At 38.6% G+C, this 27,268-nt stretch overlaps 1 protein-coding gene across 2 annotated transcripts; it reads left to right on the top strand.

Moving 5' to 3' along the window:
• Window positions 1–26,746, top strand: MEMO1 (mediator of cell motility 1). Of its 2 annotated transcripts, none has more exons than XM_071739138.1 (9): window positions 1–134; window positions 11,441–11,522; window positions 13,653–13,721; window positions 15,606–15,718; window positions 17,125–17,236; window positions 18,176–18,318; window positions 19,468–19,544; window positions 24,609–24,713; window positions 26,047–26,746. In XM_071739138.1, the coding sequence occupies exons 1-9, from the start codon at window positions 74–76 to the stop codon at window positions 26,176–26,178; spliced, it is 894 nt and encodes a 297-aa protein (XP_071595239.1). In that variant the 5' UTR covers window positions 1–73; the 3' UTR covers window positions 26,179–26,746. The 2 variants fall into 2 exon arrangements, with proteins under 2 accessions (XP_071595239.1, XP_071595238.1); XM_071739137.1 differs by lacking the exon at window positions 1–134 and adding an exon at window positions 254–277.
• Window positions 26,747–27,268: the final 522 nt, after the last annotated feature.

Raw genomic sequence — 27,268 nt, 5'->3', positions numbered from 1 at the left:
GCAGCGCCGCCGCCGCGGCCGGGCCCGTCCCCCACCGCCTCCCCCGAACACCATAGGCGGCTCCGGCACCAAGATGTCCAACCGGGTGCTCTGCCGGGAGGCCAGCCACGCCGGCAGCTGGTACACAGCCTCAGGTACCGGCGCTGCGGCCCGCAACGCCGCGGGGGGCGGGGGCTGAATCAGCACTTTCCGCCGTGGGGGCCACGGCCGCGGCCGGTACCGGGTGCGGGGAGGGGCTGCCAGCCCCGCCCCCGCCGGCGCGGCCGGCACATGGCGGGCGAGGCGCGGGTGGGGAGGGGGAGGAAGGGTTGGAGGCCGTGGCCGTCCCGGGCCGGGTGAGCGGCTGGGGGGAGCTTGGGCGGCCCGGGAAGCCGGTGGGGCGGGCAGAGCCGGGGATGGGGGTGCCGCTGTGCCATCGGTGGCCGTAGCGGGGAGCCGAACACCGCTATCCCCTCCGGTCCGGTCCGGCAGCCCGCCCCCGGGCAGCGGTGCCTCTCGGCCTGTCCCCCACCGGTGTTCCAGCGTGGCCAAGGCCGGATCATTCACCCCCACCGCTCCCGGGGTGCCTGTCCGGCCTCACAGCACCGTCACGTCTGAAGGCACCGGCGGTGGAACCAACCCGAGTGCTGTGCTTCGTACCGAGTGTAGCGCGGAATCGGTGTGAGAGAACACCGACGGGTTTCGGTGTTTTGGAGTGCTCTGGTGTTCCTTTGGTTTGTTTTTTACTGTGTTGTTTTGGTTCGGCTTTTCCCTGAGAGAATACAGGATATCAGGGGTGTCTTGCAGGTTTGGAAGGCAGATGATAGGGTGGGGTGAAATAAGGAAGCTTATTTCGTTTCTTGTAGTCCAAAATGAGCTCCTGTCTTTTCTTTCAGAGCGCTTTCTCTAGTAGTAAGGAAAAGTTATAAAGCACAGTAGTGAAGAATGGTTTCTGTCCATTTTAAATTGTAGTGTTGGCAAAAAAGGAATAGAAGCAAGACGTGGGTTGGAGGGAGGACTACTGCTCCCCTTGCCCTCCAAGGAAAAGACAAAAACCTGCATGGTTTTTGTGGTTCGATAGCATGTGGATTCAATAATAAGGTTGTTTGGGCTTTGGAGCAGCAATTGGCTGTGGAGAGGATGCATATTTCTATTTTCAGGGCTGTTAAGGAGATTTGAAAGGGATGGTCTTTTACTGGCCTCAGGAGCAAAGATAATTACAAAATTGCAGGTGAACAAGCTTAGATGAACGAGCAGCTGTTATAAAGAAAAGCTTAAAGGGAGGGAATGGATACAATAAAAAGAAAAAAAAAAGCAAACAGAAACAACAGAACAAATTAAAAAGGAGAGAGGCTTAGGATCCTAAACTGATATTTAAAAGAACAAGATGAGAAAAGTCATACACCCCTCTTGGCTATAATAGATGCAGTTTCCCCTCTCCTCCACAAATAAATGAACAAAGTATTTAGGCAAAAATTGAGAAGGAAGAAATAGAGGGAAGAGAGGAACACAGGAAGCTGTAGACCATGAGAGAAGTAGCTGGGCTTCACATGGGGGGTAGGCAGTTTTGAGACAACAATAGAAGAATGATTGTTTTCCTTCCGAGCTCAGTATTCCAAACATAACTATTCTGTCCACTACAAAACTGTTCTCAAATCTTCATCCAGTGTCAATAGTTTGCAATTACCATTGGTTTCAAATAGTCAAGGGAGGTAGGTAGTACCCTGTTTACAGAAGTCAAACAAAACCGTGTCAGAGGTTCACAATGAATGTGAAGGCATCAAAACATTGCAACTTTGTGGTAATGCTTCCCAGCTTGCTCATGCTATTTATATTTTCATTTATGAATAAGGCATAAAATTGATTTGTGATGCAGAACAGCTAGATGACCTTTCTCGTAAATTTTGTAGTTTGTTTGCTGCTGGGCTTCATATCAAATTTCTGCTGGATATTCCAAGTAAGAATTATTTTAGGTTTTCTAGTTTGTTTCATTTAAGAGGCATAGATACTGTGTTTAGCTGCTTTCTACTCAAATTCAGTGCATAATTTTGTTAGACTACACCCTGCAAAGTCTGCATGACTAGTTTTGCCAGTACTGCTTGTCTGTAAGAGGACATCCAGAAGCATGTTGCTGCTGTTGCTTTTGGGTAGCCCTCTGGGTACTGCTTATTGAGGAGGTGTGGGATGGTTGCTCAGACTCTTACACTGCATGAAAAAAAACAAACCAACAGACTGAATCATGTTGTAACAAGTTGTGGTGACTGTACTTCTGACAAGTTGAATTCTAACTATTGCAGTGTGTGTGGTGGGGTAAGAGGTTGATGTTGCATAGGGAGCTCTTATTACAGAACTATCTTGTGCTGTTTAGGGAGGGTATGTGAGAGCAGGAATTCTCCCTGTTCAGCAAGACAGGGGCTACCTGTTATTTGTTGGTTGGAAGCCAATTCTTGTGTGCTATCTAGAAGGGTCCATCAAAACTGGAGATGAAACAAATGTGTTTTCCATAGGCTTAGGTTAAAATCTTCCTGTATTTTAGGCCAAACTCACACGTGAGCTGCTATTTCAAACGTAACATAAGCTTGTTTCTTCAACCATGCTATTTGAAGAGAGTCTAGATTTTACCACATAGTTTCAACATGCATAGCTTCGAGGATGGAGCTAAGCCAGGGATTAGAGTTTGAATTGTGATAGTTCTTCAGTGTGTTCCTGTGATTCTCTGGGGATTGTGTTGTCAAGTCCTCCTACCTACTCTCTTCGTGCTTACTGTCTCGGCCCAGAAGTGATTTGCTGGGTTATATATAAACTGGTTAGCATTTAAGCTTCCTGTTTCCTGAAAACTGCTCTCCTTCTGCAGAGCTGAGTTTGATTACACTGGGCAAGCAGATGTCCTGGAAACCCTCATCCGGCTCCATAATTAAGATGACCCTGCCTGGAGGGGGAATGAGAAACATGATTTTTGAAGAATGTGTTCAAAATCATAACGTATGAAAGCGTTTTATAGAGGCTGTGTGAGGATGAGGTTTATAAGGGGCAGTTTATCCTGAGATGCCTGGCACCTGAAGGTAAAATGTCAAAATACCAGCGTGATGCATGGTATCCTGGATTAGCTTGGGATGGGGGGTGTGCTGTTGACTGCAAAGGTGGAGCACCCATTGCTATGCTTTAAAAAACTGTATCTGTGAGATCTGACTAAAGAAGTCAGTCCTGGGAAAGGAGCAAAACCCATCCTAAGGGGAAGAGGGCAAAGGATGGATCTAGAATGCAGAACAGCTTTTGTGGCCAGAAAGGTATCCTTGAACAGGATTAGCTGGTTTCTTTGCACTTCAGGAGTGGAAGCAATATCAAAGGTGAAGCCACAGCCAAAATAAGAGGGAGCTACTACCCTCCATGGAGGGTCAGCATAATGTATGTGGTTTACCACCACTTCTTGTCTTTTCTTGTCTTAAGAGACTGCTCTTTTCTGTTGGGCAACAGCTGCTTCAGCTGAGGGTACACCCTTGCTCCCCTATTTTCTCCAGCTATGGGATATGCAATGCTTAGCTTCTGCCTTTGAAAATATAAACATGCACTAGATTCTAGTTTGAATGCATCACCTAATTGTATGATGCTAATTAACATTTTAGAGCAGGTGAGACCGGCTGTGCAATTGTGCACATCCAGGCATGTTCATATGTTAGAATGTCACATCTAACTATAAACAACTTTGTTGGGGTGGCAAGGGGAAGATGTGCTCACTGTGCTGTTAACATAAAACTTTACATGTGTTCTTCATCTATAGTGTACTGCTGTAAATAAATGCTGCTTAAGAAATTTGCTTTTAAAGTTTCTGAAGTTGAGTTTGGTGTGAAAAGTCTGACTAAAATTATAATCATATCTTCTCTGGAATTCTTGGTGTGGGAACGTTCATATTCGTTCCACATCAGTCTGTGTAACATCTTATTTGACTTTAGATGTGGACCCTGGAGCACTTGTCTGGCAGCAAACTAACAGTCAAGACTTTTTGGTCAGTTGTTCCTTCTCTGACTTAGCACAGCGCTGAATTTGGAAAGCTTTACATCTGAACTTCCAAAATGAAACAGTGCTGTGACCTTTACTGATAGTAGGTTACTGGTCTAAATAATTTTTCCCTTGCAGACCTTGATCCACATGTCTGCTTTTAAAAATGTAAAAAGTGGTATGTGGCATCTAGTAGCCTGCTGCATGGTGGCTGCTTAAAACACTTGCAAAAATGAGATAAAGATATACCATTGAAATAAAATTATCACCTTGTTGTACTGCAGTCATGTAGATTGTTTAAAAAAAGAAGTGTCATTGTGCAGTGAAAAATATTACACTTTGATTTATTTTTGGAAGAAAGTCCCACTCCTGCTGAGCTGATTCAACCACCTAATGTACAGACCTCTTGAGAAATTGATTTTGACCAGCAGGGGGAAGAGGAAGATTAGGGACAACTTGAAACAAAAATGACATCATTTTCCATGACTTTGAATGCAGGACAGATACATTCCTAGATACAAAAGGAGCAGCTGAAATATAACGGGAATGACATGCTAGCCTGAGCATGAACTATTTGTGGCACAGGGTGCAGATGCTATCTCATGATTTACTCCTCTCTATGAGTAGACCCTGTAAGTGCTGGGTACTTCTGCCAGCAATCAATCATATGTTCTTGAAATGAAAGTAAACACTAGCATTTGTGCATCTTTTTTTCTGTATACAATGCCAGTACAAGTCAGATGTCAGACACTAGGGTGGCTAACATGGCTCATTCTCTGGCAGCTGGCCTGCCTTGCCTGGCTTCTGGAAGTGATAATTGATTACTGTACCACTCTTTATTAAAGCTTTTGATAAGAATTCTTGTCTCGTCTTTTCCCCAGTCGGTGGCATACTGATACAGACAAAACTTGAAGGTTTTTAGTAGGCTATTCCCAATCACCTGAGTTATATTGAGTTGAAAGTGTGTGAATAACAATGTTACATGATCTGAAACTTGCCCTGTAAAAAGTGTTTGTCATTGTGTTAGGTATGGCTTATTTCTCTGTCTTTCCTGAACAGTCCATAATGATCAGATGTGCTTTCTGGGTAGCCTGTGCCAAGTCATTTGAACTAGGAGAACCTAAATTTACGTATGCTTGTTGATGCAAATGTAAGTTGGCAGAATAATTGCTGTGTCTACACAAAAGACCATTCTGCTTATGTCTTCAAAGCTGGCCTTTTTATGATGAGTCATGCAAATGGTCTGTCTCCACATTAATGTTTGAAGAGAGTTTAAATCTGATGATACACCTGTGTTCTGTGTTGGTTTTCTGCTGCTCTGACTTGTAATTACAAGGACTCCAAAGGAGGGAGGCACTGACATCTCATTGCTAGCACGTATGAGGATTAGCCTTTTAACTTGTTTGGGCAAGAAAAGGCAGAACTTCCAAATAACTGCTTGTCATGCAGTCAGGGATGTTCAGATCTTGTCTTTGGGATGCTTGTCTGCTTGTCTGTCTGATGGTGTCTAGGTCAGCTGGAGGGGATAATACTTTCAAGAACTTCTGCTGATCAGAATATAAATAAAAGGGCAGTTGTATGCAAATGGTTGCTCTTAAAGTTGGCCACTATTTTAGCATATTTGCAGTCTCTTCTACTCAATAATTCCCAGTAAGATTTGCATTAATGCTTTTTTGCTGCCTTTCTAACAAATACTAATTAATTTTTTTTTATGCCAAAGCCCACTACTAACTCTGTGTTAATGGCTCATTGAGGTAGCCAGTTTCAATGTGCAATAGCAGTCTGATTTTCTCACTTTCACCTCTGGGGCTTAGGAACCCAGGAGAGTGACATGAAAGTGTCCATTTTCATTATTGTGATTTAATCCCAGCATTTGTGTTTTTGTTGGCACAAGCTGGAACTTCTCATCAGGGAAAGCGTGTAGATGGGTTACAGCTGTTTCTGCTCTGCTGTGGTGGTGCTGAATGTGTGTGGAATCTGTTCACCAGGCCTGCTGCCCGTGGTTTCTGAGGACAAATGCTGCTGCTGGGGTGTCTTATCCTGACCTTCAGAGTGACTGCATCCTACCAGAACCTGGAGCAGAAACCCTTCTCTAGTGTGTTGGATCTGAGTCCCTGCAGCAGCTCAAGTGGTTAGAGGAAACTAATGTGTGGGATCCTGTGTTCTGTGAGATGAGGGGCTTGATGAAGATGATCACTGTATCATAAGAGTCTTAATGATAAGTGCTTAACTCTGGTGTGCCAAGAACTCTGCTGTGTTCCCCAGGATTGGACTAACTCATGATAGGTCATTCATAAATGTAATGAATCAACTGTTGTGTTCGTAGATGGTTATGGACAACTGGATTCAGAAAAATGTAAAAAGAGTGTGAGGGTCACTGAAATAAGAAAAAACTTTGACATGATCTCTGTCGACATGAAAGGAGCTTTCTGCAGTAGTAGGAGAATTGATGTAGTGATCATGAAATCTTAATGTTGCAATGTTAGCTGGAGCATTGCAAATACAGCTGTTAGCTTAAGTTCTTACCTTGCAATCTGTGAGCAACTAATCATAGTGTCTTACAAGTTTATAGTCTTTGCTTTTCAGTGTTAAACATTAAATGTAATATTTCTCCCCCTTTGGTCTTCCATATTTTTTAAAACACTTTCCCCATAAAGTTGATATGTAATTGCTGTCTTTTTAATAAATTAATCACAGAATACAATATTCATATGTAGATTGTGTTATTTAACATGGTGTACTGCAAAAGTATATGGAAATAATTTTAAAATACAGCTCCCAGGCTATTATTTCTAGCTAAATCACTTAAGGTCAGAGCCAAAATGATAGAAGTCAAGACTGTAGATTCAGCTACTGTTGTACAATTGGAATTGAAAAAAGAGCTTCACATTAGGTGTAGTCCTGGTATTATTAAGAAGCCTGCAAATATCACTGAATACTTTCACAAATTCAGGTTACATTTGCCATGTAGCAGAGCCAAAATAACTTTCTCAAAGCTGTAAAACAGAAAGTTGTTTGTTTGGATCTCTGAATGACTGCTAAAGTATTTCATAACTCTAGATAGGTGCATGTTGCTTGATATTCTTAATGAGTGGCAGGACAGTTTGATTATTTATTTCCTCATAACTTTCACTAAAGGAAATTAAAGAGCTAATGGAATAGTGGAAAACTGGGACATTCAAGTTAGAGCTGCAACAAAATCAGATTTCAATGTTTCTGTTGTACCTTCAGTTTTATTCATCTCCATTTAAGCATTACCTGCTGTTTTGTGTTTGTCTAAAAATGTATATAATAGGAGTTTTATGTAGCATCAGTGTAGTCTTTATTAGTATCTTAATTTTTCCCCCTCCTATAGTTTGCATAAGTAAATTTCTGCTTTGCTTGTAGGCTGATTTCATTGTTTTTTCAGTATTCAGTATTGGAAGATGGTAGCAGTAGAGAAGGTACCCATCAAGTTGAGTTGACAGCCTGGTCTTTGCACAGTTAAACTGGTTTCTTTATGCAAGGATTTGGCTTTTGTTGCAGGGAGAAACAGATTTTTTTCAAAAGGGGCCCATGTTAGTCCTTTGTGTTTTCAAGGTGTAGACTAACTGATGGGTAAAAGGTTAAAAAGAGTAAGGTTCAGAAAAAAAATTGGCTTCTGTAGGGCAGATAACTAAAAGCTGATTCTAGAAGTGTGAAAGCTGGGGAGGGCAGTGCTGCTTCCAGTGTGCTCTGGCATCACTTGCTTTATTCCAAGTGCTGTACATCTGCAATCAAGAGAGACCTGAGCAGTTTTTGCTGGTGATGCTCTGAATTTTGGTTGAGGCTTATGATCTTTAGGTAAAAAAAGCATTCTTTGAGGCTGAGGATTCAGAGCAAGCATTGCATCTTCCCTACCAGTCTGGTAATGGTGGCTGCTGGGACAGGAGTGAGTTCCCATTATATTGCATTGAGACTTGGCATGTTAGCCCATCAGCCTTGTGTGGGGAGGTCAGCTTGGGAAGAATGTGCTGGTTTGGTTCAACTCACAAAGCCTGGACCCTGACAGCTGTAAACTGAGGTGATGAGCCTGAGCCTGTGACTATCAGATGCCTTTGTGTCATTATTCACTGGGTAACACTGGCATGTGTTTAATGTGTAAGGATTCCTTCTTACTTCCTCTGGTGCTATGTGAGGGGATAACGTTGATTGTAAAAATTTAGGTGAGATATTTGAATAAACACTGCCTCCAGCTGTATTCATAAATTTGTCAGGTGGAAACTTGGTCTTTGCTTGCAATTATTTTTAATTTGTCCTAACTTCTGCCGGTTTCCAAAACAAAACAGGATATGAAATATCCACAGATAATGTCAGCATTCTTTAGTTACATACCTATATTTATACCTTGCTTCATAGGATTGAAATGCAGATCTTGGTGTATTTGCTTCAGTGAAGCTCATAATTTGTTACCTAATCATCCTTTAATCTATAAAGAGTCTGATTTTACAATATTGATGCTGAATATTATTGATTGTTGAATCCAGAGGGCTTTCTGCCCTTCAGTCTGAGTTAGCCTTAAAAACTCCATTGCATTCATCCTGCCAGTTTTCTCAAGCTGGGTTTTCTACCTGTGGTTTGAGGAGCAGGAGGATCCACAGGCAGCAGCTCTGTTGCTCATCTAAGGAGATGGTTATTTACTGCAGTTATCTTGGTGACTGTTTGCAAAGACTTCTTTCCAATTTATCTTGGTTCACATATGAACAAAATTTACAGAGCTCTTCATGAAGAAGTAACTCATCTCCTATGATACAATTCCATATGGCAGAGCATATCTACTCTGATGGTGTAGGTTTATTTATATTTTATATATCCAATTCAAATATTTTGACTTTAGCCTTAGGCTTTGTCATGTTTGAGAAACTGGGTGAAAGATTTCTCTTTACACTTCAAAAAGTTGATGCTAATTAGGTAAAAGGAAAATTATGGTTTTAGAATATCTCCTTTAATGTATTTGTAAGCATAGGAAGCTTTAGGTAGGCTGCATTCCTCTAAGTTTATGTGGGTGCTTTTTCATTCTTTTTTTTTTTCTTCTTTAGCTAAAAGGTCAGGGGAATGTTTTACTCTGCATTCTCCCTTGCCCTTGGTCCTTTGGACAGATTTGATTACGTGTTCTATTAAAATAGTACAAACAAGTATCAGTTGATATGGAGACATTAGGTTGGAGTTAATGATTTAAAAAGGCATCTTGTAGTTGCATTACAGGGAAAAAAATCGGAAAGCAGATTTATTGTCTGGACCTTATGTAAACACAGGTTTCATCTGTTGGGTCATACAGATCTGTTACGTACTGTCAGAAGGTGTGTGATAGCAGAAAAAGCAAACCTGAGCATCATACTCTGCTTCTTTGAACCAAGATCAGAAGTTCTGACCAGATTTGAACAGTCGTGGAATGTTAAGAAATTACCAGAGATTCTGACCTCTGCCTTTAAGCTGTTCAGCAAATTACCTGAATTGTCTTCACCAAAGACAAATCGCCTTAACCACCTTCTTAATCAAAAATCCTTCTTTAGCAAGGGACAAAGGAAGGGAAAGCACTGGGCTTTGGGGAAGAGAGTCACAAGACTCTCTGACTTCACTTGAGAGTTTTGGCTTGTGTGTTGCCTGTAGATCTTTGAGAAGAAAGGGTCAGGTGGGCCATTCAAGTATTTTATTTAAGTCCCAGGGCAGGAAGTGTTTGGGGAAAAAAATTACTACATTGTGTGTTCTTAAAGAGCTTCATTCAGAAAGTATTTTATCCTCCTGCATACCTGGGGAAAATTAGGAAGTCAAAGTAGCCTTCATGCCTAAGTGTGTGTGTGTGTATGTATATATATATACTTATATATATATATATATATATATATATATGTAAGTGGTAAGGCTGTTATAGAATACTGTTTTGTTAGTCTCCCAGTAGCTTAGAAAAAGAATGGAAATAGAGATCTATTTATCTTTACTTAGCTTCCCCCAACAGGCTCTATTTTCTAAGATGTCATTATCCTTTTCTCTCTTGCATGTCCCTCCTGCTGGTAATTTCCCCAAGCAATTGGTGTGTAGGGTGGTTTTGTTTGTTTGTTTGTTTTGTGTTGGGTTTTTTGGATGATTGAATCATTTCAGTCACTGTATTACAGCAGGGCTATACACAGCAATGAAGGCATTCATGATGATTGCAGACTTGAAAAAACTGTGTTGTGCTAGTTTATCTTCTTTGTGTAAGAAGGTAGGGTTTTTTTTCAAACATAGAAGTCATGGTTTTTTTCATGGAACACATTAATTCAAGTTTTATATAAAAAAATGGTGGCTTTGACACCTCCCCCACCCTGGTTTGTGAAAAAGCTTTTTGACTGGTACTGGTGAATGACTGGTTGGATTCTACAAAGTTGACACTTTTGCTCTAGTTCTCTGTTGTTCTTGTCAGCTCTTTGGAGAGCTGTCAGTTTGAGATCTGGGCTCTTTGGAACATAGCTGGAAAAACAGTTTCAGGTATTTAATTTGTTTTTGACTTTTTCTGGCAGTTGGTGGTTTTACAGCTGCATGGGAAGATACAATAATCTACAACATGCATGATAGAAGAAAAAACGCTTACTGCACCACCCAGTTCTGTCTAAAGCATAGTGTCAGCTGAAAAAAAGTACATGTGGTGTTCTCTTCTGAATGAGCTTTACTTGAAGGTTTGTTTTGTGTTCTTTAATATAAAGAACATTGCACTGTATTTGCCAGACTTGCTGCTTTTTCAGGAAAAGCTTTAGATTAATTTTTTTTCCGGTCCTGGGAAGCAGCCAAAATATATATTTTTTTAATGTTGTATTTCTAGGAGGCATTTTTACCACCAGTCAGCTAATTGAACATATTTGCAACTTGTTGAGGTACAGGGTTTAGTTAAAAAAAAAAAAAAAAAAAAAAAAAAAATTGGATTGACCAACTATGAAAATTAATGCAGCCAAGAAGTTTACTTACTTATAGTATATGTTTATTGATTGGAAGTTGTTAAAGCATAAGCACCCTGTCATCTCGGTTTTTTTCTTGTGTATTTATAGTTCTTCTAGGTTACAGCCTGCTTTGTGTTTTGCTCTTATCCATGTGAAGGACTAAATACTTTAGCCACTGGCTACTTGTCAGTGTGCAAGGACTTTTATGGCATCATCTTCCCATACTGGCCTCTCTCAGTATCTATCAATCATCTGTTTGCATCTCCTTTGAGATCAGAGCTATCCTGTCTAATGATGAGATGGCAACAGTAAGTGTGTGTTTGGATGTGCAATAAATTAACTCCCTGGACTAGGAGGTGGTAGTTTTTCTATTTTAACCTTCAACATTCCATGTTTTTTTGTTTTTTTTTGTTTTTTTTTTTTAGATTTGAACACAGGTTTAATGTTTAAGACTATTTTAAATCTGTTGGACTTTTGAACTTGGTTTGTTAATTCTTGAGGTATTTTAGATTCTTTTATTCCTTGTTTCTTCATAGGACCCCAGCTGAATGCTCAACTAGAAGGTTGGCTTTCTCAAGTACAGTCCACAAAGAGACCTGCTAGAGCCATCATTGCACCGTAAGTTTGAAATCCATTTTTAGTAGTTTTTGATTAATTAAATGCTTTTTTATTTTGAGTGATTTTGAAAACTGGTGAAAGCTAATTTTTAGCTGAAAGGAATGTCAGATGGGTTCTACAAAGTATTTTGGAAATGGCATTGAATGGAAGAAATCTGTGCACATTTTGGTGTATGATTAGTTTGCTTTTGCTGTTGGACTGAGGATACAACATTGACTTGTAATCCCATGAGACAGAAAAGGGGTGTATTGGAGTGGTATTCTGAAGATGACAGCTCTTTCACCACACTTCTAGTATAGAACAGCTACATATATTAAAAAAACAACTCCCTCCCCCCCCCAAAAAAAAACCCAAAAACCCTTAAAATAAACAAAACAGCAACATCACCTCCAAATCAAAATTTGGAAAAAACAGAAGTCATGAAACACTATTCAGCTGTTCAAAATAATTTACATTTGTTAGTTTAGTTCTGTTTGGAGTTTTTTGTCCACAGGAGAAGGATCATCTAAACTCTTTAGGTACAATTTAGTTTACTGAAGATGGCCAAGACATGTAATAAGAAAAGTATGTTGGTCACTCCAATTTATTGTGAGTTGGAAGGAAACACCAGAAAAAGCACCTTAAAAATTGTTTTTCCTGTGCTGATGTAGCATTGGCATGATGTTTGAAGTATTCTATAGTAGAAGAAATAGTCCCAAATCTGCCTTGGTGTTTCCCACAGGAATGTCTGGAAAGGAGCCTTTCAACTGTGGATTAGGCAATCTGGGTTCTTTTTTCAGGAAAACTGGAGGTCTTCCTGTGGTCTCACCAAATTGTTTAATTAACTCTGCACTTGTTTTTCCAACTGTAAAGCAGGATATGGCTGATAATATTTTTGTGAAAGATTGAAAAAGCCTGTAGTAGAGGGAGCCTTTCAGAAGGCTCTGGTGGCACCGTCATGTGCCTTGCTGCTTCATTAAGTGTCAGTGTCCTGTTTATCCCCTTAGCATCTATGTTAGAGCCTTCCTGAGCTCTTCACAGTGAGTCAGATGAGTCAAACCCCAGGATAATGGGATAACTTACTCCAGGTGCCATTCTGTGGATATGTACACATGTATGTGTACATACAAATAATTGTAAAATCCTCCAGTACTGTCAATATGGAGCTTGTGTCTTCAAATATCCCTTATATCCCAGGACTTGGTGCATGTACCGTTCTCAGTGTCATCATATTAAAAGACCATCTGAAAAGCTGCAGCTGTGCATATTCAAAAGGAATTATAACTACTGACTTAGGGTCACAGACACTCCCAGATGAGCTCCAGAAGCAATGTGGCTCCAGCACTGTGTGATGTGGGCCTGGCTTTCTGCTGTGGACATGGTGCTGGGTGACTGAGCTGTGCTCCTCCACTTGGCCTGGGACCCCAGGCAGTGAACATTCTCTGGCATTTTAGCACTGTAAACTGATTGTTCTGTTGTTAACAGTCTTGAAAGGAATTGGTCTTAATATTTAAAACCAATAATGAGAATAATTATGAATGTTTTTTTGAGCACAGGAACACAGGTCAAGAACAGCTCCAAGCCAGAGTGATAGCAGATGATAAAGAATATATTGTGTTCTTTGCTTTAAAAGCTGCCATGCTGCATTTCACTACTTTGCCTCTAGCTATTCAGTTTGTTGTTGAGGACTTCTTCAACGACAGAGCATTTTTATTTCCTATTTAGCTGCTGTAATGTGTGGTCTCTCTTTGCCAGACTCCTCTACTATCATTGTATTCAGTGCTTTCTCCAGCAGCTTGCAATTCCCTTGTCCCCTGGCTGCACAAATAGAATTATCATGGGCTTCTGATAATGTACAGTTGTGTCCTGTGCCTACTGATATCCTTTACATGTAATGAAAGGTGCTTTGATCTGGAGGCTTAGTTACTAACTTTCAAGTACATGGTTGCTGGTAGTTCCTCTATGAGTATGTCCCCCATACATTCATTACTGGAACAGTGCTTTTAGCTGTTTCAGGAGTTTATTTTTGTATCACTCTTACTATTTCTACCTCGTTTGGGACAAATGATGTTTAAGATACTGACATTTCATGGCAATATCAAGATTTTAAACAATATTTAACATTAACATTTTGTACACCTTGATTTGCAGCCATGCAGGATATACCTATTGTGGATCTTGTGCGGCCCATGCTTACAAACAAGTGGACCCTAATATTACGTAAGTTTTTCTATTCAAAGTGTAAGACAATGCCATTGCAGTTTTCTTAGAAGCTGAATGTTCCTTTTACATTCTTACACCTCAAAGTACTCAAGCTTTAATTTTGTACTCTTCAGGTTTTTATGCATCCCTTCTGATTTAACATGATAAATGTTCAAATTCTTTGGGTGTTGCAAAAGAAAAAAAATATAGTATTGTTGAAAATGTAAAGCACTATTTTAAAAAATTGAGAATTACTGTTTACTAACTTTTTAGAAGGTTGGGGTTAAAGGTGTTCTTTTTGCATGTAGTAACATTTGCTTTATTGCTTTCGTTGTTCCACTGCTTTTAGAAAAACCCAACCTGTTTGGTTTTTTAACTGGTCACAGGGTGTATTTGTTTGTTCTTGTTGTTTTATTTTAGGTAGGAAGGATTTTTTGTTTTGTTTTTTTTATTAAGTATGTTAAAAATACTTGATCATGGTTCTGCATTGGTGTTTTAGTGCAGTATTGTGTGCTGAATGCTACCTGGATTCTCTTCTGCTGTGGAGAAAGTGACCAGTGTGTGTATATAGTATTTGACATTAGTGAAAGTTACTTGCTGTAATAATTTTAAATGGACTTTTGTTTCTAACAGCAAGATGGTTTGAAAAATTATTTAAAAACTCCCCCCAAACCAGCATGTTATTATAGTGCCTCTGAAAATAGGAATCTGGTTATTCTCAGTTAAAGGAATATAATTCTTACGTGTTGTACTTCCTGCAACATTTTATTTAGATGAAAAATATAAAACATTTCCAAAATGTATGTTTTGAAATGTTAAAATAAAAAATGGCTATGTCTGTCAGTTGCTTAGGAGATTGTGTAATAATCGCTCTCCAAAGACAATTCTTTCTAAACTACTGTAAACAAAGTGAAACTAACTTACAGTTAACTTTTTTTTTCTAAAATTTCTATTCAGTGACATAGAGTTGATAAAACTTTCTGGATCATTTGCTATTTTACCACATGTGATGTTCAGAATTGGCCAGTCATTCACCTTTCACTTGCACATTTGGAGATTTGGTTTCTATGAGCTCTGTAAAAAGTTTTACTGTGTCAGTGTGACTTAGTCTAGCACTCCTCATGTAAAGGGGGGGCAGAAAAAAATTTTAAGTCTCCCACCCCTTTAGTTCAGTCTCAGAAGCAAGATGGTGTGATCCTGAATCGGAAAAGCTGAATTTCCCATAGGGTTTTTTTCTTTAAGTCCTGTATATCAGGAGATCCTTAGCATCAAGAACCAGGAACTGAGGACTTGATGAAGTACCATCATGGTGAGGTGTGAAAGTTTGCAGTATTGGCTAAAGCTGTGGCTGTGGAGGTCCATGTCCCTATTGATGCAACAGCTGGATAAAAACAGCATTTGAGAATGACAGGAGTTGAATTTGGTGAAAACTGAAGTAAGGCTAAATGAGTAAATACGTGAAAATCTCTGAGTAGATGATAAATCAGTAATCCTCACTTGAGGGTGTGTACCTGTAGGAGTTGAAGGTGGTATTTAACTGAAGGTTGTGTTGCTCCAAGAAGACAATCCAAAAATCTGCACTGAGGGGCTATAATGCAGCATTCAGCCTCCAAATGAGTCCAGACAGATTTCTGGCTGATGAGTGCCCTCTGCTAGATAACCTGCTTGAGAGGTTTAAGGCTGTGGGAAGCATTATTGAATGTATCTCATGATCATTTCTGAGATACCAAGCAAGGCTAGGCCACGGATTTGATCTGTGGTCTTACAGCAGAGTAAAACTCTATTGGTGTTTTACACAAGAGAGTATCACGTTGTGTGCTTTTATTGAACTTCTTACTCTAAACCGGGTCTCTGTGAAATTGCAGTTGTCTAAATTGTGGGCTTTTGTGTTAATTGTTGTAGCCGAAAAATTTTCATTCTCGGGCCTTCCCACCATGTGCCCCTTTCCCGATGTGCACTTTCCAGTGTGGACATTTATAGAACACCTCTGTACGATCTCCGAATTGACCAAAAGAGTAAGTGCATGATAAAGCTTACATCTTGAAGATTGCTGAGGCTTAAGAATTAGCTGTGATACTGCAGTGCTGAGGACTCTCTTGTTGGGCACTTCATTGCTTTTAAGTGGCGTACAAGTATCTTTCTACTGCAATTAAAGCTGCCTTCTGAAAGGTGGTGGTGGTTGCAGGCACTGCTCTGTTGTAACCTCAATATCTCTCTTGCTCCTGCAAGCAAAGAATTTTCCATCTTTGATTGCCTTGTCCATTATGAGTGTGTGCCTTGTGACAAATGATGTTGAAAAGGGATCTCAAATTTGAAGTGTTACATTTGAATAATAGCCCAGTGCACACCTGCTGCATTATTCTGTGAAGTATTCTGTCTGAAAACAAAATTGTGCTTTAGTTGGTTTGAGTTTTTTTATAATAGGAAAACAGCAAAAGCTGCTTTTATCTGGATACATTATTGCATGGGACTTTTTCTGGTTTTTTTTTTTTACTGGCAGAGAACCTACAGAACTCAAACTGTCAGCTCATAAAATACCAGTCTTTCAGACTAAGCTTAAAGGTGCTATGAAAATAAATCTGACGTTCTGACTTGCAAGTGTTTTGAGGTATACCTAAATAACACAGTATCTCCTTTCAGAAGGGCTAAATAGCACAAAGGTATTGCTATTTTGTTATGACTGATTAAGCAAGCTAGTTCAGGCTTTTTAAATAATGCCTGCAGAAATTTCCTTAGAACTCCTTCATGGAGTGGAGAAGGAGGCACTGCCCTACATCAAATTCTTCATCCAGTGGACAGTTTTCAAATTGTAGAGATGACTCTGTACACTACCAGGCATGCTTGAGAGTAGAAAAATTTATAAGCATGGGTTACTTAAACAGTTTTTGCTGTCTCTAGATTTCATGATTCAGTTAGTAATGAGCTGTATGAAATAGTAAGACATCCAGTAATGGCTCAGCTGATCAGCATTTTTTTTTTTTTAAACATATAATGGTGTAGTTTGTGAAAATAAGAATTCACTGACCAGGCAAATGCATGCATGTCTAAAAATGGTTTATTTGTGTTACTTATGTATCATAACTGAAAATCTTTCTCAATGTACTAATGAGGTCACTGATTTAACACACTTTTTTATATGAATAAATTATGTTTATATCCTACTGACTTGAACATAAAGTTAATCCTGAATGTATTTTGAAAACAAGTGGTTTATGATGACAGCCTGTGGAGGCAAGTAATTTGTTACAGTGAGGTTGTTCTGATAAAGATAATTGTAGCCTGCTTTTTACAGTACTGGGGAGGGGGTGTGAGGGGGGGAGGTGGTTTTTTTGTTGTTGTTTTTTTTGGGGGGAGGGTTGTGTTTTTTCTGGTTTTGGTTTGTTTTTTTAAGTAGTAAAAGTTAATCTTGAATTCATTTCAGTTTATGGAGAACTGTGGAAGACTGGAATGTTTGAGCGTATGTCCCTACAGACAGATGAAGATGAACACAGTATTGAAATGCATTTGCCTTACACTGCTAAAGCCATGGAAAGGTACTAGGGATAATTACTACTTCTCCAAAAAATTTATGTGCATTAAATGCACCACATGTGAAATGCAGTAGGAAGTAATAATATCCTTTATGGTATATATGGTGTACAATAATCATGATCCCACATCCCCCCCAGTAAAAATTCTGAGGGGGAGAGGGTTGGAAGCTGGGGTTAGCTGCTATAACAGGAACTGTGAGTAGAGCAAACACCTGTATGATGAAAATGGAGCACACCTTATGAACAAGTTCATACAGCTGTTAGACATGCTTTCATGAATCCTTCTCATAGCTGATTTTTTTTTAATTATTTTTGCAAGGCATCTCCAGAAGAAGTTCAAGCACTTACAGGTGTTTTTTTGTGGTATTTTAAGTTGCTTTAGAGCCCTAATACTAGTTTTGAAATCAGGGTTCTGTTTGCATCTGCTGTTTCAGATGAGTACTTTGAGTAGCTTTTCTTTAAAGGTGATAATTTTTGTCAATTTGTAGTGTGGTTTTTTGAATTTTTTGTTTTAATTTATTTTAAAAATAATTTTTAACTTTTCTTCCACAGTACTTGTAATTTTCTTTGGAATATCAGTATACATCTGGGTGTTATCTTAAGCATCTTCATATCTTCGGAAAATTACCCAACATTTGTGCAGCATCTGTACAGGGAAAACTTCATTCCTAGTTTTTTGCTGATTTCATTGTCTTTTTTTTTTTTTTTCCTGGTGTTTTTACTTTGCAGCGAAGACAAATACTATTTGGAGGTGGGGTGGTTTTATTTTCTGAAACTGAAGTAGTTTAAAATTTTAAAATGACTTCCTAGTACAACCATAACAAATCAAATGTATCTTCAATTGAATAGTGCTTTTTAAAACATTTTGCAATTTCAGTTAGCAAGCCCTGAAAAAATTTCAGATGTTACTTGAATTACAATGTCTTTTCTTTTGCTTATAAGCCATAAGGATGAGTTTACTATTATTCCTGTGTTGGTTGGAGCACTGAGTGAGTCAAAAGAGCAGGAATTTGGAAAACTCTTCAGTAAATACCTAGCTGATCCTAGTAACCTCTTTGTGGTTTCTTCTGACTTTTGCCATTGGGGTAAGTTGCACATCTCTTCATTATAACTATATGATGAATATTTTGTAGTGATTATCAAATAATGTATTAAACACTGAACATACTAATTTTTAGTAATGTACCTTTGAAAATTAAATACCTTTGTAAAGGTAAAAATGCTTGGTTTGTTTTAATCTGAATCAATAGAGGAAAAATACTAATATGATAATGTGTTTTCAGTGTAGTGGAGGAAATAAATGGTAAAGGTATGTGGGTTTATATGCATCTCTCTACAATGAAATAAGTGTCTGAAGTTTCTTGCTCTTTTTACTCTTCTTTTAAGCACCTCAAAGCAAATTGCAAAACTTATGTAAAATTCACTGGACATAGCAGCATCCCTCTGATGGAAATAAAGTTTTGTGTGTTTTACTGCTGGGTAAGATAGCAGATGAAGAATTTATGCCAATTCACAGAGCTATCCTGGTTCATCCTAGTGGCTATACAGCTAGAGCTGTAAAGACTTGAGAAGCAATGACTTCTGTCCTGCTTTAATACTTTATTTTTCTTTTAAGTGTGTGGTATTAGCTGGAAAAGGCACTGCTCCAGAAAGATACATTTTATGTTACACAACAACAGACCTTCTTCCCTTTTTGTCATCTTTAATCAACTTACATAATTAAGGGTATATTTTACTCATCTCTGAATTGTGGAATAGGTGGATATATTTAAGGATGACTTGGGTTCTGTTGTGGCTAATGAACCATCTGGAACTGTTCACTGAATTATCCTGTACTTTATCTTTTAACCTCCATTTACTGTGAGTATTGTTGTGCAAGCAGAAGTAGCCTGAGTCCAGGGTTGACTGTCAAGAGGGGTAGTGAAATAAAATGTTGCTTTACTTTTTGATTTATACAATTGGATTCCAAGGAAGCAACAGGCAATTAAATACTGATACTGCACTGTCAGTTCACATAGTAGGTTTTTCTTTAGGAATGTAGCTGCCCGTCATGTGTTGACTTCACTGCTGCTTTGGTGATTGCCCTAGAATTTATTCAGTGGACCTAAAAAGTATATAATAAATGAAGATTAGTACTTTACAGATATTAGAGTTTCAGTTATTTAGTAAGTACTAGGGAGTGTTGTAGCTACGATTTTTCCCTTTTTTATTTTATACATGATTTTTGTTTCAAGGTCAGAGGTTCCGTTACAGTTACTATGATGAATCCCAAGGAGAAATTTATAGATCCATTGAGCACCTAGATAAAATGGTAAGTTTTCAGATTTGGTGGAACTAACTAACAAATTTCTCCTGTACATTTCTTTGAACACTTGAAAAATTTCTCTAAAGTATTACAGATTAGCTTTTTTTCTGGAATGTATACTTTTCCTTCGTTTACCCTTACAGGATCTGAGCTGCTGTTTTTAGCTGGTACCTTCCATTTTACTGACTGCATACAGTATATTCTGGGTATAATGCAGTAAGCATAATTTATGAGAATAAATGCATGTTTGCCTACCTCAAATGCCCTAGTGTAATGTAATTCTTGTCCATATACCCTGTTATGTTTTGGAGAAGTAATAAGAGCTGTGAATTGAGTATTCTGGTAGTTTAGGCCTGATAGCTATGATACCTGCATATCAAAACAGATTGTGATTATACTGATGATTTCACCAAGATTCATTTTGAGGAGGAAAGGCTGTAGGGGGTTGTATTGCTGAAGAAAGCAAAAGTCACTGTTTCTGTGGAATTTTTCTTCCCCCAGCCCCTCACTCTGTAGTAGGTGGTGGGGAAAAGGAATAGACCATACTTCATTTCTGGTTTGGAAAATGGCTGAAAGGAGCTCTGGATGTATAAAGATCATGATGCCAATTATGTTGCATTTTCTTTGCAGCCACGGGACCCAAGAGTTTATTTTTAAATTAAAAAACTGTGTTAACATTAAAGATTATGCATAAGTCACAGAATAGAAGTAATTCTTCTTGAAATAAGTAACCTTTAAGTTTGTTTTAAAACTGTTTGGATCATTTATGTAACTTGTAAAACACATTAGAAGAGAGAATTTTTATTATTCAGGGCATGTTAAGTTTTTTTCTTGTCTTGAAGGAGTAAATCCTATCTGCTGGAGAGATCACTGGAGCTTTTTGCTTTGTGTATCCATATTTAACCTCTCTTCCTACAATTCATTGCTGGAATAGAAACAGTAAATAACTTGCCCTCTTTCTGTTTATCCCTATTTTCATAATTCTTGTTTTCAGTTGAGAGGTTTCTCTGTAAAGACAAGTGTTTTTCTACAGAGTCCCAGGATTTGCAGCTCTGAGTGTTTTTGCGGGAGAGCAGATTAAGTTGCATTAGCAAACATTATTTTGCCTTTGTTAATTTCTGTGGTGAAAGCTTGTAAAAAGACTGGACTTTGACATTTAATTACTTTTAGTGAATACGTTGCACCTGCTCTTTTGGAAGTTATTAAGCTAAAAGCAAATAACATTTTTTGTAACATCGAAAGTATCTACTCATGAATAGATACGAAAATATTTTTGAAATTGCAATTTTGCTGGAAAAGCAAACATGCTTCAGACCAGTAAACTGTGGTTATTTTTTGCCTGTTTATATCATGCCATATGTGAACATACGACTCTGTATTCAAACTCTGTACAGAGTAGGTTTTGCTTTGCATGAATTTCAGAAATTTCTTTCTAGCAGTATTGTGGGTATGCTTGGGATGCTGTCCACAGGACCACAAAGATCTCCCTGTCCCACTTCTCACACTTTTGGAAGGAATTCATTCAGCTGTGTATGTCACACTCAGCTACTTCTTGTTTCCTTAGATAAGTATTGAATTTTCAAATGTGATTTAATATGCTAATGAAGCCTGTATTATTGTGACCACTAGACCTCTCCACAGAAGAAAAAGTATTAAGACAGAAAACTGGACTAAAACTATCAGAGGTTTTAAACTCTGCTATTGCAAAACTGGCCCAATAATTTTAATGGATATAACTAAGAAAGCAGTTAACTGAGTGCTTTGTAAGCAGGAAGTTGTGCTGGGTTGGGATGAAATTACTCTTCCTCAAAAATGCTCTTGTGGGAAGAAAGTGGTCTCTGCCTTATCTAGCCTGGACATTGTACAAATGCACAGTGATTTTCCTAGCTGGTGCATAAGCAATACTCAATGCTCAGGACACTGTAGATAGACTAACCTGGCAACTGTTAAAATTTTAAGCTAGAGCCCTTAGACTCCAGCATTTAAAAAAAAAAAAAAAAGAAAAGAAAAATTTTGGTTTTCTCTATGGTAACCGTTAATGTGATTGCTCTGTTCCCCTGGGGGTACCATGGTGAAAGGAGTAAACAGCCCCATGGTTTACAGGGGTACCTTAGGGAAGAATCCTCATGTGAAGAGTTACAATTGAGCAGCTGATGTGCAATAATTTTTGTATCCTAACCTGGTATCTACCATCTTTTTAAGCACAAGTGGGGGTGTATTCTGTAAGCTGTTGAGGAACAATTGGTTTCTGACTGAAGCAAGGCAGAAAACACAGGCTGCTTGCTTCAGCCTTCAGTGCCAGATTGCTCATTTCATATCAATTTGTGAAACCTTGTGTCTCACTCAAGTCAACTGAGTGATTTGGTAATGCTGAAAGGGAAGGATAATGCAGGTGCTAAGGAGAGCTGTGCAGGAACAGCCAGCACTTACTGTGCAGGATGTGCAGAACATGGTGGCTTCTCAGGTGTCTCTGAACCACTGAATTTTGGTGGTTTTTGCAGTGCTGCTACAGTGTGCCAGCACCTTCCACAGTGCCTCAACCTGGGAAGGCTTCTTTAGCTTGGGCATAATGCAAGACCAAGACTCTGTGCACTGTGTCAGGATATTGTAGATGGTATTTACAATGTCTGGGTAACTGAGATCCAATTTTGATGTGGTGCCATAATAACCATGTGATAAACTACAGAACTGTGCCATAGTTTGCATTTTTATTATGTGGGGCTTTTGTGTTTTAACTCTGTTCTAAACCATGCCCAGCTGAATTATTTTGACTACTGAAGATGGTTACCTTCATACTCCTGCTTTTTAGAAAAATAACACAACCTGACAAATGTTTCCTCAGCACCATTTTCTACTGAGAAGCAAGCTTGGTAGTCTTTGCTCCTTTGCCATAAATGCTTTTTAAATCCAAAAGATGGAAAAGTTCAGTACAGCTGAATGCTTACAGGATATGTGTTAATACCCTTTTCCTATTGATTTGCTCCAGTCTGTGCTCTGTTAGCATTTGCTGGGATGAACTGCATAGATCTACATGTTTTGTAGTGCTGAACTGTGCATTGAAACAAGCTTACTAGACATTCTGATAAATCCATGCCCATTCATTTGAGACAAATGCTCAAATGCCTCTGCCCAGTGTATTCCAGTGTCTTACAGCTTTAAAATGAGTCTCTAAATTGAGTGGCCATTTTCATGTTTTCAAGAGTAAAAAGATTTACAAATGGATAAAATATATTCTTCTGAACTATTTGGGATCTGAATATGTGCTTTATGCATGTTTGATTTCACTTGAATATATAGTTAAGTTTGGTTCTGCTTTCTTCAGTTGTGTGTTGACATGTACAATGTACAAATAAAGGGATGGTTGGAAGACATGCTGCTTAAACTTCAGAAATGCAATGGTATCTGGGTAATCACTGCTAGTTGGAGAATAGCTACTTTTATTTTTTTCGGCACTCATTTATGTCCTGTAGATCTGGAATAACAGCTGTAATTACCAGCCAGGGGTCCAAACACCCTCTCCATGACCCTGGAAGAAGCTCTTGACAGCAATTGGTCAGCATATTTTGGTTTTATTTTTCCACTAAATGTATCTCTATGGATTCATCTTATGTCTGTTTTGTTTTTTTGGTTTTTTTTTTTTTTAATTAAAAGCGCACAAAGGTTGTGATTATGGTTGCTGTTTTCTAATCTTCCCTGACTCTCCTGGGAATCTCCAGCTGTAAACCATGATCCAGTCTGAATAATTGGTGCATCTGCCAGATCAGCCAGTGCCTTTGTAGAGGATTCAAGAGGTTTTGCTCTTGAGGTGGAGATGTCAGACAGACTGACAGCTTCCTCCATCATGATTTCTCCTTTAATCACCCACACTTTCCCAAAAGCAGGGGAAGGGGCTGGGACAAATGCAGAAACCTTAGGAGGAATTCTCCACCTTTCTGATATCAAATTCCCTTCCATTGTTCCCATGCAAAGTATATGGGTTTTTCCAGTCTCTTAAAGAAAACCTGTCTGTTTCATCACCTACATGTAAAAAGCACGGCTTTATGTCCTACTGAATTAGTGAGTGTCTGGAGCTCATTTATCTGGTGAAGGGAATTATTAATTTTCAGAGTTAGGAAAAACACAAGAGGATGGAGTCTAATGCAGGCAAAATAGCAAAGCCACAATAAAACCCAGATAGTAATTTATTTAGAGTTGCTATAAACTACTTTCATTATATTTTATATTCTCTGTGGGATGAAGTGAGAGTAGACTATCTGGAGTTGTAGGATTCTTTTTGCCTTTAGGAATGCAAATGTTTGTGCATGTGGAAGGTTTTGGTTTCCATACTTGTGCTTGTTTTCATAGTATGATTCCATGGTATCATGAGTGTCCCTGGGGACAGAGAAAAGGATGTATATATGTGACTGCCTCGTGTAAAGTGGAAGCATCATTTTCTGGCTCTTATGTTTCTGTCATGCAACAACTTTCTAGTGCTTTAGAGGTGTTCAAGCTCTGCTGTTATGCTCTAAGCAGCTGGCCAGGCTGAGCCCAGATCAACTGCCCTGCAGGACTGATGTGTCCAGGAGACACATCACACTTGCTGTATGCTTGAACTGCATGTGTGTATATTGGTGATCTGTCTAGGGCTTTCCAGAAGTCCCAGGCAAGTGCTCAGCCCTGAGCTCTGTTATGAGGGAGAGGAGATGGAGGCAAAACTTTTTCCTGCTTTGCTGTTTTAGTAAATTTTTTCTGGTTATTACTGTACAAAGTCTTGTGGAAGGAAGACTCTCACCCTTGGAGATGGGGATCAGCTAGTCTGTAGGAGAAGCTGTTTTAACATGAGCTTCAGTGCTGTCTGCAAAGATTGCTTCAGAGATCTGTGGATGGCTTTGGAAGAGCACTTTTATTTTGGCAAGGGATGGCAGGAAGATGACTACAAGCTAGAGCTCATATGATGAGATTCCCTTGATACCCGTGATACAACATAGAGATTTTTTTCTTCTGAAGTATTCTGTGTTGTCATAAATAGGTGATGTATAGACACCTCTTTATGCATGTGTGAAGTAATCATTGCTATCGATTCTTTTTCAGGGTATGAGCATTATAGAGCAGCTAGATCCTGTATCTTTTAGCAATTACTTGAAGAAATACCATAACACAATATGTGGGAGACATCCTATTGGCGTATTACTAAATGTAAGTAACTTGATTTCTTGAAAAATGTATCTTTTAGCAAAATGCTTATATCTGCTTTAAACGTTGGTGGAGTATGGCTTAGTTCTAAAATGGCAAGACTTGAATTAGTTCAGTTTTCCAACTGCTCAATGTGGTCTCTAATTTTCATGTCCTGCATATAGACAAATATAAGCTCTTACAAGGGCTGAGGGTTTTCAGTTCCTCAAGGGAGAAGAGGTACCATGTTTATTTTGAATTTCAGTTAAATACAATAATTAAGTTTCTCTTGGCCCTAAATAAAAAAGCCAACCAAATCCATTTCCCTGCATACTTACTCTTTTGAATTTTACTATTTAAACATGTATATATTTTTGTATTGCTATTAGCTAGCTAATGTGAGTGTCTTGGAATGTCTGGCAGCATTTCTGAGTCTTGCAAATTTAATGAGAGATTGCCTCGTAAGTATTAGTGCAGTGCACTGTTAACTCATAAATTAATGACAATTAGAATTCAGATTAACTGGTACTTTGTTGTTACCATATTCTGCTTTTGTGATGCAGTGCAAACATAAACCTGGCTTAACTTAGTTGTCTAAATTGGGTCACAGCTGCTTTGCAGCACTGCTGGTGTGCTGCAGATTTGTCATATTGCTTGAGTGAATCTCGCTTTATTTTTACTGTAATTCAAGTCTGGAACAAGAAGCACATTAACCTTTTTAAAAGGGAAAAAATTAATTCACTGTAAATGTCGTCTGTAGAGAGAATATAGAATATATATAGAGAGGAGCCTTTTAAAGTGGAGTCTATAAAAGTTTGTGTGAGCAATAGTGATATTGGGGATGTATGTGCAGCAGAAGTCGGTACTGTGACAACTCTGCAAAAATATCCAACTCTTAACCTCAGATAATGATGAGTTTTGCAGTGAATCTGAGCTAAATTCTGCTCATTTGCTTTTGCCAATTGTCACACTTCAACAAATTATCATAGTACATTCTTTTTCCTTAACGGAAGAAATGAAATCCAAAAAATGTTAATAGCATTGGGGTTTTTTTGTTACATCTGTGTTTCTCTATAAATTCCCTGTGGAACTGAAAGCATTGTTTCTGAAGGATCTCTTTTGAAAGGTTCTTTATTACAGCTTCATAGAACTGCATGGATGTACACAGTGCAGCGGGGGACGTGCCAGTGGCACAGGAATGGGTTAGCTCCACAGACTGCTTACACTTAGGTGTGTGGATTATCACAAGTGGTGTAAGGACCTCTGGCGTGATGGAGAGGTCTGAGAACTGGAGAATCCCATCATGTTACAGATATCTTTGTTTTTTTTTGGTAAACAGCTCTTTTTCTCTTCTCAGGCTATCAACGAGCTCCAGAAGAATGGAATGAACATGAGCTTTTCCTTTTTGAATTATGCTCAGTCGAGCCAGTGTCGGAACTGGCAGGACAGCTCCGTGAGTTACGCAGCTGGAGCGCTGATGGTCCATTGAACCGCTGACTGCTCAGGGATGGCACCTGCACACGCTCTGTACACGGGGTCCCAGCCCAGCCCTTACAAAGATACAGTCCCTGGTCTTTGGGTATACTGAAACCTCAAACTAATAGAACTCTCTTCTTTTCTAGTAGGTGTAGTCCTTCCTTAGGTTCAACTCATTTAAAAATGCTTTCTTGTCTAGGACAATTGAAAGAGGGCTGGCGTTGAAACAGTTTTGTGATTTTATTTATTTTTTTTTTTTTTTGGAAAAGATTATGGGTCTGAAGGCATGGTGGCAGACAGTCCTTACAATACAACATGTAAAGCATTTACCATATCCTAAATTCGCACTCTTCGCAGACCTGTGCACATGTACTCAGCTTTCAGAATAGTTTTGCAAGTTGTAAACAGATAAAGGGGTGGAAGCTTTTTAATAAAAGAAAAAAAAAAAAAAGGAAAACAACGCATTTATAAATGATCCTGTATTAGAATATAATAAAACTCCAGTATAGTCAGTTACTACCCATGATGTACAACAGATATCTTCTATTTTAGTTGCTAATAAAGGGCTACACAAACCAAAATAGTCTGATTTAAACTTATTGCTTTGTGTTCTGTATGTGGCTGCTTGTCATTAACATCCTTTGTCCTCAGTTCTTATGCTTGATAATTCAGCCATTCTGTAAAGTACTTCCAAATGTATTTTATATTCAGCCTTTGTTATGATTACTTAATTTATAGATTTTTTACTCTTAAACCTGCACTGAGTTCAGTTCAGCAGAAGAATTTTAAAAACCTTTTGTATGTTCAAATTATTTTTTGTTTTAGTTATCTATAAAATAGTATCTTTTAGTATGTGATACAAATTTGTATCAGAAATACACTTAATGATTTTTATGCTCAGTTTGATTATTAAAGTGAAATATTTGCATTATTTTTATTTGAAATAACTTAAAATTGAAAATAAGTAGCTTGAAAATTGTAATTCTTAGATTATCTCTCAAGAGTTCACAGGTCACAGAAGCCATACAGTGCTAAACTCAAGCAGTTATTCCTCAAAGATTTAATTAAGAGGGAAAGGTAAGGCTTCTTTTTAGTTTTGTTTT

Source organism: Heliangelus exortis, chromosome 3 (assembly GCF_036169615.1).
Source record: "Heliangelus exortis chromosome 3, bHelExo1.hap1, whole genome shotgun sequence".
In the NCBI taxonomy this organism is placed as follows: Eukaryota; Metazoa; Chordata; class Aves; order Apodiformes; family Trochilidae; genus Heliangelus; species Heliangelus exortis.
The sequence above is the reverse complement of the archived record's forward strand: the minus strand, read 5'-3'. Positions and strand labels throughout refer to the sequence as shown.

Coding starts and splice junctions, on each gene's coding strand:
- MEMO1 (XM_071739138.1), top strand. CDS start 74: ATGTCCAACCGGGTGCTCTGCCGGGAGGCCAGCCACGCCGGCAGCTGG. Junction 13,722..15,605: donor CAAGTGGACCCTAATATTAC/GTAAGTTTTTCT, acceptor TAATTGTTGTAG/CCGAAAAATTTTCATTCTCG. Junction 15,719..17,124: donor TCTCCGAATTGACCAAAAGA/GTAAGTGCATGA, acceptor AATTCATTTCAG/TTTATGGAGAACTGTGGAAG.